Raw genomic sequence first — 17,854 nt, 5'->3', positions numbered from 1 at the left:
AAATATTTGTATTTATTTACCTCCTCTAATGGTGTACCATCCAGATATGTAATAAGCCAGTGATCCAATTGTGAGATCTTGAATCTGGTGCCAAACAACATATTGTAGGACTTCCTCTTGTTTAGTATTAGTTTGTTAGCACAGAACCATTTTTGTACAATAGCAAAGTCATTTTGTAGGGCTGTCTGAATTTGAGAAATGTCACTTCCAGAGGTGTAGATAATTGTGTCATCGGCATATAGCTGAATTTGAGAATTAGAACAAAATTGAGGCAAATCATTAATAAAAATACAGAAGAGTAAAGGACCAAGAGATGAGCCTTGTGGCACCCCTTTTTCGACCAGCAAATAGTCAGACTGAGTGCCCAGAAGACTGACACACTGTTGTCTGTGATGAAGATATGAGTTAAACAGCTGAAAATGTCATCCATTTTAAACCAACCTCCTGACAAACGGACCAACTCACAGGACAGTTCGTGAGAACTTATGTTTTCGTGCGGACACATGATGTTTGGACCCTGAGCTGCAGAGAAGCAGGAAGCCTTATAGTTGTGTCAACTCCACTGAAATACGCTACCAAGAAAAGTTAACTGGTTGTCATCATGTGTCATTGTCATTGCACAGTTGTTTCCATTCTTTATTGTTACCACAACACAAGCTGTGTACATTTACTTATCTGCTGTATGCAAAACTGTAACTGGAAGGAAAATGTCACCTGCGTGTGTGTATCTCCTTTTCTCCTCTACTGCCTGTCGGACCCCCTACACATATTTTTAATTTAAAAAAATGGTTTCATGTTTAAATTGTGATAAAGCGTTTGTTCAAATGTATGGGAAAAAATTATTCTTATTCCTTTAAGGGTCACTGTAACTGATAATAATAATTGTTTTATATCATGAAAGTGTGATATTTTCTGAGACAGCTATTCTGCAGTACCGTTGCAGCCCATAATATTGGGCAGTTGTTGTTGTTTAGTGGCAGCTAAGTAGTAACACGCACTGCTAAGGCTCGATGAAACTTGTTTTTTCTTTCAAACTTGAGTATCAAATATTAATGTGTCATTAGGCTTCCTTAATTTGAATTATGGGTGTGATGTCCCAGTCCAAGAATAAAACGGTCTGTGCTGTATTATAGTAAACAGCTGATTGTTTTTTCTCTTTCCAGGGATCGCTCCAGTGTACTGCAGCCTGTTTGGCCTGATGAGGGAAAGTGACAGGATATGGCTCCCTCCTAATCACATCTTTAAAGTGCACCAGTCAGCCACTGAAAGCCTGCACTTCAGAATAAGGTAGAAATTTATAGCATGTTTTTTAATCTCCATAATCTGTTTCAGACTTTCCATGTGTTACCTTATGCTTGGATTACTTCGCTCACTGGATCTTCTCTGGTCCCCTTTTCTGTCCAGATACTATTTTCCTGGCTGGTATAACAACGGCAATTCATTGTACGCCCATCGCTATGGTGTGTCCAAGGGGACAGAGAGCCCTGTCATGGATGATTGTGTCATGGCATACCAGTTTTCTCAGGTCAGTCTCTAAAAGTCTGTTATTTTCTTCTGTATAAAGTGCTTTGTATGTTGGGATTTTATTCTGTTTCTTTGTATTTTGTATTTTAGAAATCAGAGTGCATTCTTGTATGGATCAAACTGAGTGTAAACCAATGGACAGCTTCTTCAAAATGCCCTCTCATTCATCTCCATTCCTCTCTTTCTCTTTCCCCACTCAGCTTTAAAAAAAAAAAAAAGGTCTATCTATCTCTCTAATTCTCCATCCATGTAACGAGAAGCAGAAATGTGGGGTGGGGGAGATAAAACATGCTTGCTTCCTTCCCTTTCTTACTGACTGCCAGTCTGTCAGTGGTGTCAGCCATTGTGTAAGTTCAGAAAACAGGAAGTGGGGTAGTAAGAGTGTAAGAGCACAAATGGGGAAGAAGGATACGTCTGTGTTCTCTTCACCCTGTTTGTGTGTCTGTCCATGTGCCTGTTTTTGCATTTTAAATTGTTTCTGCTTTTTTTTTTTTTTTCACACGTTCGTGTGAACTTGACATATGCAGCTCTGTTTAGCTTTGTTTTTGTCTCCACGGTCACACTGACAACATGTGCTGTGTGTCAACAGATGTACCCACAGAATGTTTGTCACATTGACACGCCTGTTGTTATAGAGCTTGACTTGTGCAGTTCCAACAAAGTAACCAGCGATGAGTTTGTTAATCTGTCTGATTACTGATCTAAGATTTACTGTACTGGACATGTGAAGTAAGCCAAACAAACCTCACCCATCCAACCTCCCCTCTCACTTCACACTTATTTCCTTCACTGACCTGATATCATCCATTGTTTCTTCTTCCAGTGGCGAAGTGACTTCCTGAATGGCTTGATTCATATTCCGGTGAGTCACGAGGCCCAGGAGGAGTGTTTGGGCATGGCGGTGCTGGACATGATGAGGCTTGCCAAAGAGAGTGGTCAGTCACCTGTCGACATCTACAATGATACCAGGTAGGATGCATTCACACACTAAAAACTAATGACCAAATGCAATTTCATGTTGCTGAGACCAATACTGTAAGCCCTGAAGGGTTTATAATTTAAGTATAACGCATTCTTTAAGACAAGGAAAATACAACTATAAAACAACGTTCCAGGAAGTTCTAGTCTCATTTACATGCTGCACACTCTCTTATCAAAATAATGTGAAATGCTTGCTGTTATGCCGGTGTGCATGTGGTGCAGCTCATGAATAATGATTTCAGAGCAGTGTGACATGCTCCTCAGGATACACCGAGCATCAAGATAGTTTCATTATGTGTGTTCGTGCAGCGGACTGAGTTATCTTTTTGTGTGAGATAATGTTTCAGTTGGAAAGGTATTAAAAATATCTGATCTTTACAATACTTATGCACTGTGTCCACACTACAGCAATAGAACGAGAGTAGAATGGATATTTAAATAAACATTTTCCACCTTGAGTTGAAGTTTTTTCAACTCCAGAAGTTCAGAGCGCTCCGGCAAAAACGCCAGGTGCCTAGAGTGCAGAAACAGAGGAGTTAAGCGACACAAGAACAGCGAGGAAAAAGCTTCATTCTCATTCATTCGTTCATTCATCTTCTAACCGCTTCATCCTCTTGAGGGTCGCGGGGGGCTGGAGCCTATCCCAGCTGACATCGGGCGAGAGGTAGGCTACACCCTGGACAGGTCGCCAGACTATCACAGGGCTGACACATAGAGACAAACAACCATTCACGCTCACATTCACACCTATGGACAATTTAGAGTTACCAATTAACCTAGTCCCCAATCTGCATGTCTTTGGACTGTGGGAGGAAGCCGGAGTGTCCGGAGAGAACCCACGCTGACATGGGGAGAACATGCCAACTCCGCACAGAAGGGCTCCCACGCCCAGGATTGAACCGGCAACCCTCTTGCTGTGAGGCGAGAGTGCTAACCACCACACCACCGTGCCGCCCAAGCTTCATTCTCATTAAAAACAATTACAAAAAGTCGCCTCCAGCTGCAAAACCCCTTCTGTTTGATCGGAGTGGATAGAGTACTGTTGCGTTGGTTAATGTCTTTCTACTGTTCCAATAATCACCAACTCTGGTTTGGTCAAAATAAATCTTAAATTCACTGAGTCAGATATGAAATTATGCTGATCTACATCCTGTCTTTCTCTGCCTCTCAGCTGTCTCTCTCACACGTTCTTCAGAGGCAGCTACAGCAATGTTACATCGTGCTTCAACAAACTTGCAAACAAAAGAAAGAGGGAAATACAGTATTATTTTAAAAGTAACAGATTGCTCATATGAAAACTTAATTAAATAACTAATTACTTGAAGTGCAAAACTAACATGTTACATTACTTGTTCCAACTGAAAGTAATCTGAGTACTTACTTTGCAACATGCAACACTGTAAAATACATCTACTTACTGTGCAAAGATATCAGTAACCTTGATAACTTAAAAGGCAGCAGAAAGCCAAAACTGAGTTCTCAATCTAGCGAGTGTGACACATTTACGGCTCCACTAACAGGTGTGTGTTGTCACCATAACAATTAACAACAATTGACGATTTCTGTTGAAGTAGTCAAACATTTACAATACATTCTCTTTTGTGAGGATTATTGATAGATCTCCTGAGGTGGACATAGCATGTACACTGGCTGAACTGCCACAAAATGCACTTAATGTTTGTTCTTTTAATCCTGTGTCTGTCCTCATTTTTTTGTTATTCTCAACTCCCGAATCCACTCTCCGCTTTCAGCTACAAATCCTTTCTGCCAAGATGCATGCGAAGCCGCATCCAGGAATACAACATCTTGACTCGGAAGAGGATCCGCTATCGCTTCAAGAAGTTCATCCAGCAGTTCAGCGAATGCAAGGCCACGGTGTCTAATCTCAAGCTCAAATACCTGATGAGTCTGGAGATGCTGCTACCCTCCCTCTTTTCTGAGCGCTTCCAAGTCACCGACCTCTCTGCACGTGAGGTTACCATTGTAGTCATGGGCAACACGGGCATCCAGTGGTCAAAAGGGAAAGAGGAAGAGGAAGCAGAGGAGGTGAGGAACAAAAGATATGTTTTCATGTTGCTGTGGTGTTGCACCAGTCTGCCACAGTGTCATGCTGTCATGGCTGTCCACAGTCAGTGGAGCTCTAGCATTGGTCAAAATTGCCAATAACTAGAGCGCATGTGTGTGCATGCTACTTCAGCTAATGCGTACTCTTGTGTCCTCAGGAGCTGCAGACATACTGTGACTTCCCAGCAGTGATCGACATCAGCATCAAACAGGCCAATAAGGAGGGCTCTGTGGAGAGCCGCATAGTTACGCTCACCAGACAGGACAACCATACCCTGGTACAGTACACACTGAACTCTTCAAGCTCTGCCCTATGTTGCTCTATACATACTATATCACTTTAAAATTAATATGTTTACTTTGCTTCATTCCAATATTATCTTATTTCTATTCTGGGAACCAGAGGGATCTGCAAGCTCATGTTTTATTAGCTCTGGCAGATGCGTCTGGTTCCCCTGCCGTTCTAATAGATTTCCATCCAGCCAGATCCTGAACAAGCCATGGTCTAATACAATGACTGACAGGAAAGAATCACCGGTCTCTGCTTAGTCCAGTGTAACGCATGAGGCTGTTTAGCTGTAATTCGAGAAAGTTTGTGATCAGGCCACCATTTTTACCGGCTTGCAAACAGACCAAGCCCTAACTTGCATGTGTTGCTCAGCGCTACGTCACAAATTCCGTCTGTAAAACTATTACTTTAAATTGTAATAATTTGTAACACTAAACTGCATAAATCCATGGATTGAATGCTTATTGATTATATGATTTGAAGTTAAAAATAGGATGATGAATGATGAATGATTTATTTTTGTCCTCTTCTGCATCCCCCCTTTGTTATCTGTGTCTCTGTCTGACCACACAGGAACTGGAGTTTCGTTCGCTCTCAGAGGCTCTGTCATTTGTATCATTGGTTGATGGGTATTACAGACTGGTTGCAGATGCCCATCATTATCTGTGTAAAGAAGTGGCTCCACCAAGACTTCTTGAGTGCATACAGAGCTACTGCCATGGCCCTGTGTCGTGAGTATAACACACATTCAGTTCACCAATGTATCACGTCACTGGTGCACATGTGCACCCACAACCACAGAACCACTTGCACACAAACACACATTTGCTCTCTTTGATCACAGGATGGAGTTTACGATCGGTAAGCTGCGTCGCTCTGGTAACCACCAAGGCCTGTACATCCTTCGCTGCAGCCCCAGGGACTATGACAAATACTTCATGTCCTTTGTGGTGGGGGTAAGCTGTTAATGTTGGGTCAGCATCAATGTTAACTTGTGTATCTCTCTCACATGTGATTCTACAAGTATACGGGCCCATTGAACACGGTCTTTGCTAATGATAGATTTCACTAACTCGCTTGTTAAGCCCATGACCACATGCACCACAGCAGGCTACTGGATATCCTCCACTGGCTGATACAATGACATAACATGGTGTAAATACAATGCAGTGCTTTGTTTTAATAATTCATTGAAGCAGGAACATGGGCAAAGTGACAGTAATCACAGCAGCAATACTACACTGAACTGAGTGTCTGTCTGTTTCTGAAAGTAAACTGTACTGTTTTGCTAAATCAGGTAGTCAAAAAGGTGTACACACCAGAGCCTCTTAAGTATTGCCCATATTATTAACCACTGGAGGGAGCCACAGGTTCTCCTGTGACTGGCACTGACTCTATCCTTTGTAGTCTCTTAAAATAATACGGTTGGCATATTCAGCTCAACTTCACTGTAATCATTTTTCTCTTTGATTTCCAGTGTGACACAAGGGTGGACTATAAGCACTGTCAGATCGTGAAGACAGAGTCAGGGGAGTACATTCTGAGTGGTGCGAAGAGGAGCTTCGGCTCTCTCAGGGAACTACTGCACTGCTACCAGAAGGAGGCGCTCCGCACTGATGGATACACATTTCAGCTGACCAGGTGCTGCTCACCCAGCTTCAAAGGTAAGTGCACACACACACCAACACTAATAAAAATGCAATATCTATACCCACACACACATAGACACAGGTAAAATAACACATGTACAGTAAAATGCAGACATTTAATGCTGTTTTCTCCAGCACAGGAGAGACATCTGTCCCTTAGCTGGACCTAACTTTTTGTTCACTGGGTCTTTGTCCATAAGGCTGCAAACATAGGCAACAGTTTTATTTCAGTGATACATGGATGAACTCAATGGTGTAGTGGTAGTTGATGGGTTGAGTGTACTACAAGGTAGATGGTTAGGTTTCCAAGGAGGAAGTGAGTACACTCTCCTGTATATTCCAATGGCTTCTAGGCTGATAGTGGGTATACTGTAAATGTTATAAAGAAGTTGGTAGACACCGTAGACCTGCATACTAACGCCACTACAACACTGGATGAGCTCAAATTTAACCAGCATCAAATGTAAAACTTATCAGTGCATTACGGAGTTGATTATTAAAGCTCATTGCCAAAAACGCTTTTGTACATCGTACAAAATGCAGATATCATGCAAGCTACTGACCCATAATTGACCTTAATTTTTGGTGGGTCATAAATAATCTTTTGGCTGCAATATATGACTGAGGCTAGTATGAAGCTATGAATAGATAATATAAGAAAATGATTCAAGTTCATCATACAGTAGTTCAACATCCTGTGCCAAGGCAACCAATTAGCCCTTGTTTAGTGTTTCAGAAAATTTTTACAGAGGTCTTTGGCACTGCAATCTTGTTTTTTTTTTTTTTTTTGGACCTTTTATTAATTTTCCGAATCTTTTAAATTGCTGCTGCTGCTAATCTAATTACCCATTCCCAAGCTTCTGTTTATATCAGATGACTTGTTTTTGACTCAGAAACAGTTTTGAATCCCTGATGGATTTAAGCCAATGACGAACACACTCTGCATTCTTAAAGTAACCATTGAACTTCAGCACATTTACTGACAGGCTTGATTTATTTTAACTCCCGACAGCACAGACCATGCAGTTATAATTGGTGGTTCATGCAATATCATCCAAGGCTCATTTTTTTCATGCATTTCCACTAAAAAAAAAACCCCTCAGTATTGGAGTCTGGCCTCAAAGCGAACAAAGATAAGTTGAACTTTCAGGTCAGTTTTAAATAGTAAGGTTTTTAGGGGAAAATCCATGTTTCCATATGACTGGATAAATGAGACTTGGATTATACTGCACAAGTTGTATGAGAGTTTGTAAATAAATGTTCTGATATAGTTTTGCTGTTGTTAAACACAGTCCTTAATCAAGGAGTCAATATGTTCGCCATTGTCAGTGGAGGCATGCGAGAAAAATAGTTTCCTTCACAAATTGAAGGTAGCATGGCATGACTGATAGACTCATAAATGGTAATTTTGTGGGTGAAATACTCATTTAAATGGGCAGAAACTAACATTATTACTGCCCCACAGCACATGACCATTATATCTCTCTGGGGATTGGATAGAGTTGTTAATGATAACTAATATTCGTTAACTGCTTCACCAGGTTTCTGGATTGCAAAACTCTTTCTGAGCAAAGTTACTTGTTTCTAAGGACCAATAAAACAAAACAGTTAGGTTTTTATTCATGCTCATATTCATGGTTAAGAACTGGAAATGAAGCAATCTAACTTTACAATTGGTAGCTGCTGCATTTCTTTTCATGTGTGCCATTTAAAAGTGTCACAGATTAGAAAACATTAACTCAGATGTTGTGTCAAAATGTCAGTTTGATGTGAGTTTTCCTAATCCCTGCCTGTCTTTACCTTTCTTCAGATAAATCCAACCTGGTGGTGTGTAGAAATAATCAAGGGCCAGATGTTCCTCTGTCTCCCTCGCTTCACAAACACAACATCAGCCAGATGGTCTTCCACAAGATCCGGAAAGAGGACCTGGTCATCGTAAGTATACCCTCTTTGCGTTAGCTTTTTGCCTCATCTGAAAAACACATACAAACAGTCATAACTAGCCTTAGTAGGTAGTATAAGTGTAGTGGATTAGATGCACTGTAGATGGGTACAACACTGTTGAAAAGGCGCTTGTGTGTGGTTTCTCGCCCGGACCTGTGTCTTTGTAACTGTGAAATAACACTGAAAGTAAAGCCAAAACATACTGATGCAGGCCTTTTGTAGACAAGCTAACATTGTAAACATGTCAACATGAGTGTCATTACTGAACATGACTGTACCAGAAGTTTTAATTAGACAGGACAGGAAGGACTCCTGTGGGGTCAGTGAGGTCACTACAGCTAACAAAACACTTCCTCATTTGATCAACCCTCTGTAACTCAGCGTCAATAGCGGTCCCTATGGACGTGTGCGAGTGTGTTGTGTGTGTTGCATGTAACAGTGTGTCAGCCATGCTCTCACCTCTGTGACAGCTCCATTTCCTTTTCGACGAATTCTCTGTTATTTGAGCGCTTGAAGTTTTGTGCGGCAGGTCTGTCACAGGAAACCCACAGAAGCCGTTCCACTAATCAAGAAAGCTCAGGGGGTTTTCTGTATTGCAATATTGTCTTGTTACCCTTCCCTCACCGGGTTTAACAGTTGTCGCCTTATCTTCCTGTTTTGAACATGTATTTACCTTTGTTGTGCATTTATTGTAAATGTATGTAGCTTCATCTTAAAGCCTGGTGGTCTGGCAGGGTCTAGTTGGCTGGCACAGATAAGTCCTGGGGCCAGATGTATAAATGATACATACTCACAAAAAACATGCATAGGCCTTTTTCCGCACATTAAATCATACTTAAATCGAAAGAATCTGCGGTGAGAATGTGCCCACCTCACACAGACTAGACCAGGCTACACATGGTCTAGTCTGCGTGAGGTGGGCACATTCTCACGCAGACTAGACCAGGCTACACATGGGCGTATGATGGGCAGCTGTGGCTAAGAAAGTATAAGGGAAGATCGCCGGTCGATCCCCGGCTCCTTCAGTCTGCATGTCGAAGCATTCTTTAGCAAGATACTGAATCCCAAATTACTCCCGATAGCTGTTTTATTGGTGTGTGAATGGGTAAATGTGACTTGCTTTGAGTGGTCAGATGGCTACAAAGGCGCTAAACAAGTGCAAAGTAGGTTTTCAACAAAATAAAACTCTGTGTTTTAGAAAGAGAGTCTGGGCCAAGGAACCTTCACTAAGATCTTCTGCGGTGTGAGGAAAGAGCTGGGAGACTACGGAGAGGTGCACCAGATAGACGTCGTGATCAAGATCCTGGACAAGGCTCACCGCAACTATTCAGAGGTTGGCTTGTTGTGTGAGTGAGTGGATGTGAGGAAATAAACTGGACGTGAGTTGAAACAAGACAAGTAAACAGGAACTCTTCTCTTGTTTTCTCCCTCACAGTCCTTCTTTGAAGCAGCCAGTATGATGAGCCAGCTGTCCCACAAGCACTTACTCCTCAACTATGGCGTGTGCGTCTGTGGCAATGAGAGTAAGTCTACAACACACAAAAAAAATGAGAGGAATATTGAAACCAAGGCAAAATAGAATGTGTGTTGCATAGAATACAAAGAGAGGTGATGAGGCCTCCTGAATACATTAGAGTTTTCACACTATTAACAGTTGTGTTTACATCAGATGACGTCACACATTGTCCCTATAGGCAAGTGTGACAATCAAACAGAGACGAATAAGGTCTCTGACCTGGTAACCTGCTCTCTGCTGTGCCCTGACCCCTCCACTCTGACCGGATGAAGGCCTTGGGATCAACAAGTCACCAATGTGTCACTGTAATCTTGATCTTTACTCCACAAGAGTTGCTCCTAGTGACGAAGTTCTAAGAAAATTCTTAGAACTGTGACGTTTTCTTGGAATTTTCCCCTTAAAGTTAAGACTAGGTCCTTGTTAAGATAAAAGTTACTCACAGAGCATCTTAGACCTTAATAGAACACCCAAGGTGAAAAACTGTTTTTAAGAGGTGTAGGAGTTTCTTTAGGAGTGTAGAAAATGGTGGAAACACAAAGAGTTCAGAGAAATATTCCCCAAACGCTGGATAACAGTGAGTAAATAAAATGCTATAACGCTAGATCACAACAGTGATCACAACACTAAGATATTTGGAAAACTGTAAAAGTGCAACAGTGCAGCAGCGATGACTTGGGTCTGTCTCAACCTTCTATCAGCAGAGCGATCACACTAACAATGACAACACTTTCACAGTCAGCAGTTCATTTCATTTCCACTGGGCGTCCACACCCTGTAGGCTCGCAAAGGGGTGTGTCTGTGACAACCAATCACATCTGTTAAAAGCAAGCATCATACCTAGCAACTGGGTCAACCACACCTCACAAAGATATGTTTCTGTCCCATCCTTGCTCAGAGTTGCTCTGAGAACTTTCCTAAGTCACTCTTAAGGAGCTTTCCAAGAGTTGCAAGTGTGTCATCACGTTAGGATGTTCTCTTCTTTAAAGAAGGCACATGGTGCACTAACAGAATAATTGTTCTAAAGAAATTAAACTTCAAAAACAGTTCAGATTTAATACCAAAGCTAGTTTTCACAATAAGACCTCAACTGTACCAGATGACAAAGTATGGATGAAGACATTTATTGAACTGCTATCAAAGCGTCTTAGAAGAATCCACAGGAAATAAGCTACAGTAAACCACAAATTGGTTACATGGTTGTATTAATTAGAAGCATGTTGTTTTAGATTTTCTATGTGGATAATAGTGACTAATAAGATGACTTCCCCCACATCTGCCTGTCAGACATGATGGTGCAGGAGTATGGGAAATTTGGCTCACTGGACACCTACCTGAAAAAGAATAAGAGCTGTGTTAACATCACCTGGAAGCTAGAAGTGGCCAAGCAGCTATCCTGGGCTATGCACTACCTGGTAAGTCCACTGACATAAAATACACATACTGAACACATACTCGTTGAGGGTTGGAGCATGGTAACCTACAAAGGTGATTAATGCCATCCCTGTCACTTCTGCATGCAGGAGGATAAGAACCTCATTCATGGAAATGTCTGTGCCAAGAATGTTCTTCTGATCAGAGAGGAGGATCGGATGACGGGCAGCCTGCCTTTTATCAAGCTCAGTGACCCTGGTATCAGCATCACTGTGCTGCCCAAAGAAGGTGAGATACATGTAATGTCCTGATGTGCGAAGACTTGTACCTCACACATGTGTGGAGGCACAATGTGAGAATAATGTAAGCCAGTGTAATTTTGCTTTGGTGTGACTGTCACTGCCTACTTTCTGGTCCATTCATGTACTTCTGTCTCTCTGTGCTTTTATGTCTCATCATCTCTGTTCATCAGTTCTGGTGGAGCGTATCCCATGGGTGCCCCCTGAGTGCATTGAAGACCCCCAAAACCTCAGTTTAGCCACAGACAAGTGGGGCTTTGGGACCACGCTTTGGGAGATCTGCAGTGGTGGCGACAAACCACTCAGCACCTTGGACTGCTCCAAGGTCATAAAAACAAGGATGCATTGAGAATACTGACTTACAGAAAATGATCTGCTGTAAAGGAATAATTCAGTATTTTGGGAAAAGTTGGTTGTCTTACTGAGTCCAGGAAGTCTAGAAATAGTTCCAGTGTCCTTTGAACACTTTGGTGTTCATTAGTGGGCTTTAAGACACTGACACACCAAGCTAATGGCCATCAGTCAGCAGGGTATCTGCAGGTTTCAGTAAGTTAAATTTAAGACTTTTTAAGACCTTTTTAATGCCACCTAGAATGGAATTTAAGACCGAAAAAACTATAAATATAAGCGAGGGTTGGGGGATCCCACTGTACTATAACCAGTGCTTAATTTGTAAAATTAAAAGTGGGGGAACACTTTTTCAAGCAGCACCTGAGCTGCTTCACTGCACAACTCTGAATGGAATGGTTGTGACATCTAGTGTTGTCACAGTACCAAAATTGGGACCAGTGAAAGTATCACGGTTCTGAGTAGTATCATGATACCACAGCAAAAATGAGGCAGATGTGCCTTTTGTCATTTATAAAAAGATAAATCACTTTTCTATAATACATCAATGATATTTCAATGGAATAAATTACTTATTGACTTATTCATACTTCAAAAACAGCATCAACAAGTGATGAACACAGGGGGGATCAAAATAAAATAAATAAATAAAATAAAAATCAATCAGCCCCCCTCCTCCCCTGACAAGTAAAGAACAGTGCCTTCATAAGTAAAGAACAGTCCCTAAAGTGCGGTGAGGTTTGTGGGCCGTTACCTGCCACAGAGAGAAATGTGAACGGCAGTCATGACGCCAACAAAAGAGGAAATTAGGCTACTGGACTGACTTCTCTGTCGCCGCCGGTAAGCCGTTATTTTGTGCCGCAGAGCCGCCGTAGGCTATTTGACCACCGTATTCCTGTCTGTGACCCCCGTTCAACCCACAACCTGCATGATTCGCCTTTCATTTCTGCTGCTGGTTGAAATCTGGACTCACACTGCGTGCTGAATGATTTATTTTGCTGGCACAAAACTAGTTTTAGTCACAAATGCGAGTAAAATGCTCGCACGTAGAGCTCTGTGGAAAACAAATCGCTGCCAACAAGTAAAAAGTCATAAAGAATAACTTTCACTGCTCAAAGACACTCACATGTCTGGAAAACAAACCACTACAGCAGCATATTGAGTGCCAGGTGGCCAGCGCGCGCTGTTAAGCCCTTTTCACACAGAGCGCGCAAAGCGCAGACCTCCGCCGACGAACCCATTCATTGTGTATGTGCTACCGCCAGTGCGCGCCGTTATTGGATGGCGCATGGACACTCACAGAAAAGTGCCGCGAGAATAAAAAAAAAAAGAAAAGAAAGAAAGTCAGATTAAATATTCCTTCCACAACAGATTTAAGACCTTTGAGTAATGAATTTAAGACCAATTTAAGACATTTCTAATGAATTTAAGACATTTTCAGGCCTTACTTTTAGATACATGAATTTAAGACTTTTTAAGACTTTTCAAGGATTCGCGGGTACCCTGGTCAGTGTCTGTCACCCTAGTTTTTGCGGTGTGTCTCGCATCTTTGGCATTAGTTGGGTCTTGTGTGCTTTGTTAGGCCGATTCTACAAGTTGAATCAACTTCGGCGGTGCCCGTCTGTGAGTGATATCCCTCTGCTTGGCAGTCAAGTCAAGTCAAAGTGCCTAAGATTGAAACAAACTTGTTATATTAGGTGACATTACTGTATCTTTTAGCCATTAAGTTCTTTAGCAGACTTAACTAATGGCTAACTGGTGTCTTAAATCTGTCCTGTCAGTCTTCTGGTTTCCCTTTTTGAATAATGAATACACACTACCACCGCCTGCTGGTATGGAGAATTACATAGGTGCAGAACATACATGCTAGTTGGCCATTGACTGTAGTCTTTGTATTGTGTTCAAAGGCAGCTTTTTGGCCAAGACACAGGTAAGGTTTAGCAACGTCACAGCAGTAGTCTGCCTTCATCACTAGTTCTGTGATGACGGTTTGATGTGTCTAGGTCTTGAGTGGTGCTGTTAGGTGTTTTTTTTGTTTTTGTTTTTTTTAACTTTTGGACAGGGCCAGGCTAGCTGTTTCCACCTGTTTCAGGTCATTATGCTAAGCTAAGCTAAGTGGCTGTTTGCTGTAGCTTCATATTTACTGTACACAGTCATGAGTGATATCACTTATCTAATCTAGCTCTTGGCAAGAAAGCAAATAACCATATTTCCTAAAATGTCGAACTATTCCTTTAACTCATGACATCTGTTTTAAAGTAAGAGGAAGGCAAGGTTATTCAGAACATATTCTAGTGATTAGTTTCAGAATGTCTGCCAACTTTATATTATTTTCTTCAGTCTGGAAACATGCAGGTTCTGACATTTGCGCTTTTGCTGTGCAGAAACACTTGTTCTATGAGGACAGACACCAGCTGCCAGCTCCTAAATGGACAGAGCTGGCCAATCTGATTAACAGCTGTATGGACTACGAGCCCTCACACCGACCCTCCTTCAGAGCCATTATCAGAGATCTCAACAGCCTCTTCACGCCAGGTAGGAAGAAAAAAATGTTCAACCTTCCGCCAAAGTCGCCTTTAGCAGCTCAAATGAACCTCTTCACATCTGGCAGATTTTTCTGAAAAGACTTGCACCATTCTCACTGCGTTGCAGACTATGAGCTGCTGGTGGAGAGTGACATGGTGCCCAACCGGACAAGAGGCTTCGGCTTCCCATGGGCCTCCGAGAACCAGGAGCCTGCCCAGTTTGAGGAGAGGCACCTCATCTTTCTCAAGCAGCTGGGCAAAGTGAGACATGCACACATACTCACACTACTGTTCATTTTTATGAAGAAATTATTATGATTTGCTATTTTGTAACATTTTAAAAAAAATGTTTTTACATTTCATCAACTACATGTGCGTCATACAGCCTATCACCTTTTCCTTTAAATTCTGCCAAACCTCAGTAGCAATGGTCTAAGCATTTAACTGGAGGAGCTTTTTAAGAATCTGCCAAAACTTTCTCAAAGTTTCACGCTCTCTCGAGGTGGTTTCTGTTTAAGTCAGTGTCTTAATGTGGGTTGGGAATGCATCTTTCAGATAAATGATGACATACTGTAACAAGCATTCAGTCTGCATGACTCATCAGCAGTTTCCTCTCATCTCAAATATTCTCATGGTAGTTTCCGGACAGTGTGACGTTCAGCACTACTTCATATGAAAATATACAATTTCTGAAGATGATGTGGATTGTTTCCTGTCATATGTTTTTCTTGGGATTAGGTATCTCACTGATTCCTTTTAATGACCTGCTCACACTTGCAAAGCTAATTCAATGTGTGCTTAATACCAAGCTATCATAGCTCTTGTTTCCATATCTCTAAGATCTACTCTCCCTCTGACCCTCCGCTGCAGGGGAACTTTGGTAGTGTGGAGATGTGCAGGTACGACCCCCTGCAGGACAGCACAGGGGAGGTGGTGGCTGTGAAGAAACTGCAGCACAGCACAGCCGAGCACCTCAGGGACTTTGAGCGGGAAATCGAGATCCTCAGATCCCTCCAGCATGAAAACATTGTCAAATACAAAGGAGTCTGCTACAGTGCAGGTATGAGCAGATTATTTGATGTCGATAATTAGCTTTCAGAAGGGTCAGAAAATCACGATATGGGGTGTGATTATGTATCCTGTCACTTGGTTTTAAATCTATGTCACTGATTTTGTTTATTATTCATATATGACACAGTACTTATGAGTGTAGTCACATTCAGTGTCTTTCATTCTTTATATAAATCATAGTGAAGTAAGCTGATGTTTCTACATCGGTGGTTCTAAGATGATTAACACAATAAGAAGACAATAGACTAATACTTTTTTTTTTTTAAAGATATTTTGGGGGCTTTTTAGCCTTTAATGTATAGGACAGACAAGCGTGAAGGGGGGAGGGGGAGAGAGAGAGGGAGTGACACGCAGCACAGGGCCACAGGCTGGAGTCGAACCCGGGCCACTGCGGCAACAGCCTTGTACATGGGGCGCCTGCTCTACCACTAAGCCACCGACGCCCCAGAGAGTAATGCTTTTACACGTTCCATCCAGCACCCACTGTATCTCCTGATAAATGGAACGTCTGCACCTCATTTATTGTCGGCAGAACAGGGTTGCATGCCGACATTTTCAGAACAAGATAGAACAGGCTGCAGTGAGAGTCTCTCTTGATTGGATATTTAAAAATAGCAGGTTTGTGCATTTAGTCCTTCTCAGGCAAAGTCTTCCAGCTGGAGCTCACAGGAATGACGCTCTGCAATGCTTTTTTTCCCTCCAAGTAAGGAATAGAATATGTGCTGTTCACATAATCCAGTCGAAATGAATATATATATATATATATATATATACACATACATACACATGTTCTCAACGTTTGAAGATCCACTCATTACAAAAAGTCACTGTCATCCAAGAGAGAAAAAACAAGTAAAGTAATGATCAAGGTTGTCATATTGAAATTTAAGGTGTGTTGACGGATTCACGTCATCAACTCGTGCATTGAGTAACATCATAAGTAAATGTTCCACCTTAAAAGTCGCCAGCAGTCAGTGAATTGAGGTTTTTTTTCTCAGACTACAGCTGCTTCAAGAGGCAGCAAAACATCCTTTATTTTTAAAGTAATAGTTCACAAATGTAAAACTTGCCCCGGCATGAACAGTGGTTACAAAACCAGCCACAACTCAGCCCTGAGCAGAGTGACCGTCTGCTATTGACCAATCAACAGACTGCAGTGTTCACAGCTCCACCTTTTAGTACCAGATCTGTGTGCTAGGTACCCCAACAGAGGGGGGACCAAAATGGGGACGGTACAGAACGGTTCCACTAGTACCATCCACAACTTTTCACAGTGGAAACAGAAAAATGCATACCGAACTGAACCGTATTGCTCAGTGGAAACAGGGCTTTGGACTTAAGAATAAAGTGATTAGAATATGATGGGCAAAGCTCAAAGGTCAGCTTCTCTGTGACATCATAATGTTCTGCACGAACACTGGCTCTGTCCATTAATCAACGTCATATCTCAGAAACAGAAGAGGAGACATCTGATCAGATACTGAATTGGTGACACTCATATTGGGTGTCCACCTTGAAACTGTGCTCACTGTACAGATCTTCTGTGCTGCCGGGGGCTAGATGTGTGTGAAGCATCCATGTTTTAACAGATATGGATGTAAACTGTAAGTACAACTTGGCTGGTTCAAGGAGCTATACAACAGTGAGGCGGTAATTCTAGTTTCACTCTAGTGACAGATTAAACTTTACTGATAAGCTCGTTCCTTAATTTGATATCACCAGCCCTGCAGATTTAGTTATATATAATAATGTATTTACAGTTCCCACATTTGCTGCCTAGGGCGTCAGTGACCATGCTCATGAAACAAATAAATCTTGATTTTCTCAGAGGCCTCTACCCAACAGCTCACACGCCATATTGTTCCTGTTAAGTATCGCACTTAACTTGTTTTTTTCTGCAGGACGAAGGAACCTACGGCTGATCATGGAGTATCTCCCCTACGGCAGCTTGAGAGATTATCTCATTAAACACAAGGACCGCTTTGATTGCAACAAACTGCTCCACTATGCATCACAGATTTGCAAGGTAATGTAGGGCAGTAGGTGGTGCAGACTTTAAAGACTTAAAGACTGGTACACTGAACATTAGAAACAGTCCTTCCTGAAACTGTGCTCAAACATAACCAGCAAGTATCAGGGAACATTACCAACTGTCCTGTTTCTGACACCATTGAAGTAATCATTTTTAAAAGTGGACTGATTGGATTCATTGTAATATGATCGACAGAGAATTGTGAAAGTTTGAAAGTCACGAGAGTCCATATATGATAGCT

General features: G+C 41.9%; 1 protein-coding gene across 1 annotated transcript in view; it reads left to right on the top strand.

Moving 5' to 3' along the window:
- Positions 1-17,854, top strand: part of jak2a (Janus kinase 2a) — a 48,896-nt gene that overhangs the window by 24,054 nt on the left and 6,988 nt on the right. Inside the window, exons 3-20 of the mRNA XM_049603691.1 lie at positions 1,164-1,287; positions 1,405-1,525; positions 2,348-2,493; positions 4,257-4,551; positions 4,728-4,847; positions 5,432-5,589; positions 5,703-5,814; positions 6,336-6,522; positions 8,318-8,442; positions 9,650-9,784; positions 9,887-9,974; positions 11,252-11,379; positions 11,488-11,626; positions 11,811-11,962; positions 14,370-14,520; positions 14,638-14,771; positions 15,381-15,570; positions 17,483-17,607. Coding sequence (XP_049459648.1) covers positions 1,164-1,287; positions 1,405-1,525; positions 2,348-2,493; positions 4,257-4,551; positions 4,728-4,847; positions 5,432-5,589; positions 5,703-5,814; positions 6,336-6,522; positions 8,318-8,442; positions 9,650-9,784; positions 9,887-9,974; positions 11,252-11,379; positions 11,488-11,626; positions 11,811-11,962; positions 14,370-14,520; positions 14,638-14,771; positions 15,381-15,570; positions 17,483-17,607 — 2,630 coding nt within the window. The remainder of the gene's footprint in view (positions 1-1,163; positions 1,288-1,404; positions 1,526-2,347; positions 2,494-4,256; positions 4,552-4,727; positions 4,848-5,431; positions 5,590-5,702; positions 5,815-6,335; positions 6,523-8,317; positions 8,443-9,649; positions 9,785-9,886; positions 9,975-11,251; positions 11,380-11,487; positions 11,627-11,810; positions 11,963-14,369; positions 14,521-14,637; positions 14,772-15,380; positions 15,571-17,482; positions 17,608-17,854) is intronic.

The sequence above is a fragment of the Epinephelus fuscoguttatus genome, linkage group LG18 (genome assembly GCF_011397635.1).
Source record: "Epinephelus fuscoguttatus linkage group LG18, E.fuscoguttatus.final_Chr_v1".
Lineage (NCBI taxonomy): Eukaryota > Metazoa > Chordata > Actinopteri > Perciformes > Serranidae > Epinephelus > Epinephelus fuscoguttatus.
This window is presented reverse-complemented; position numbering and strand designations above follow the sequence as displayed.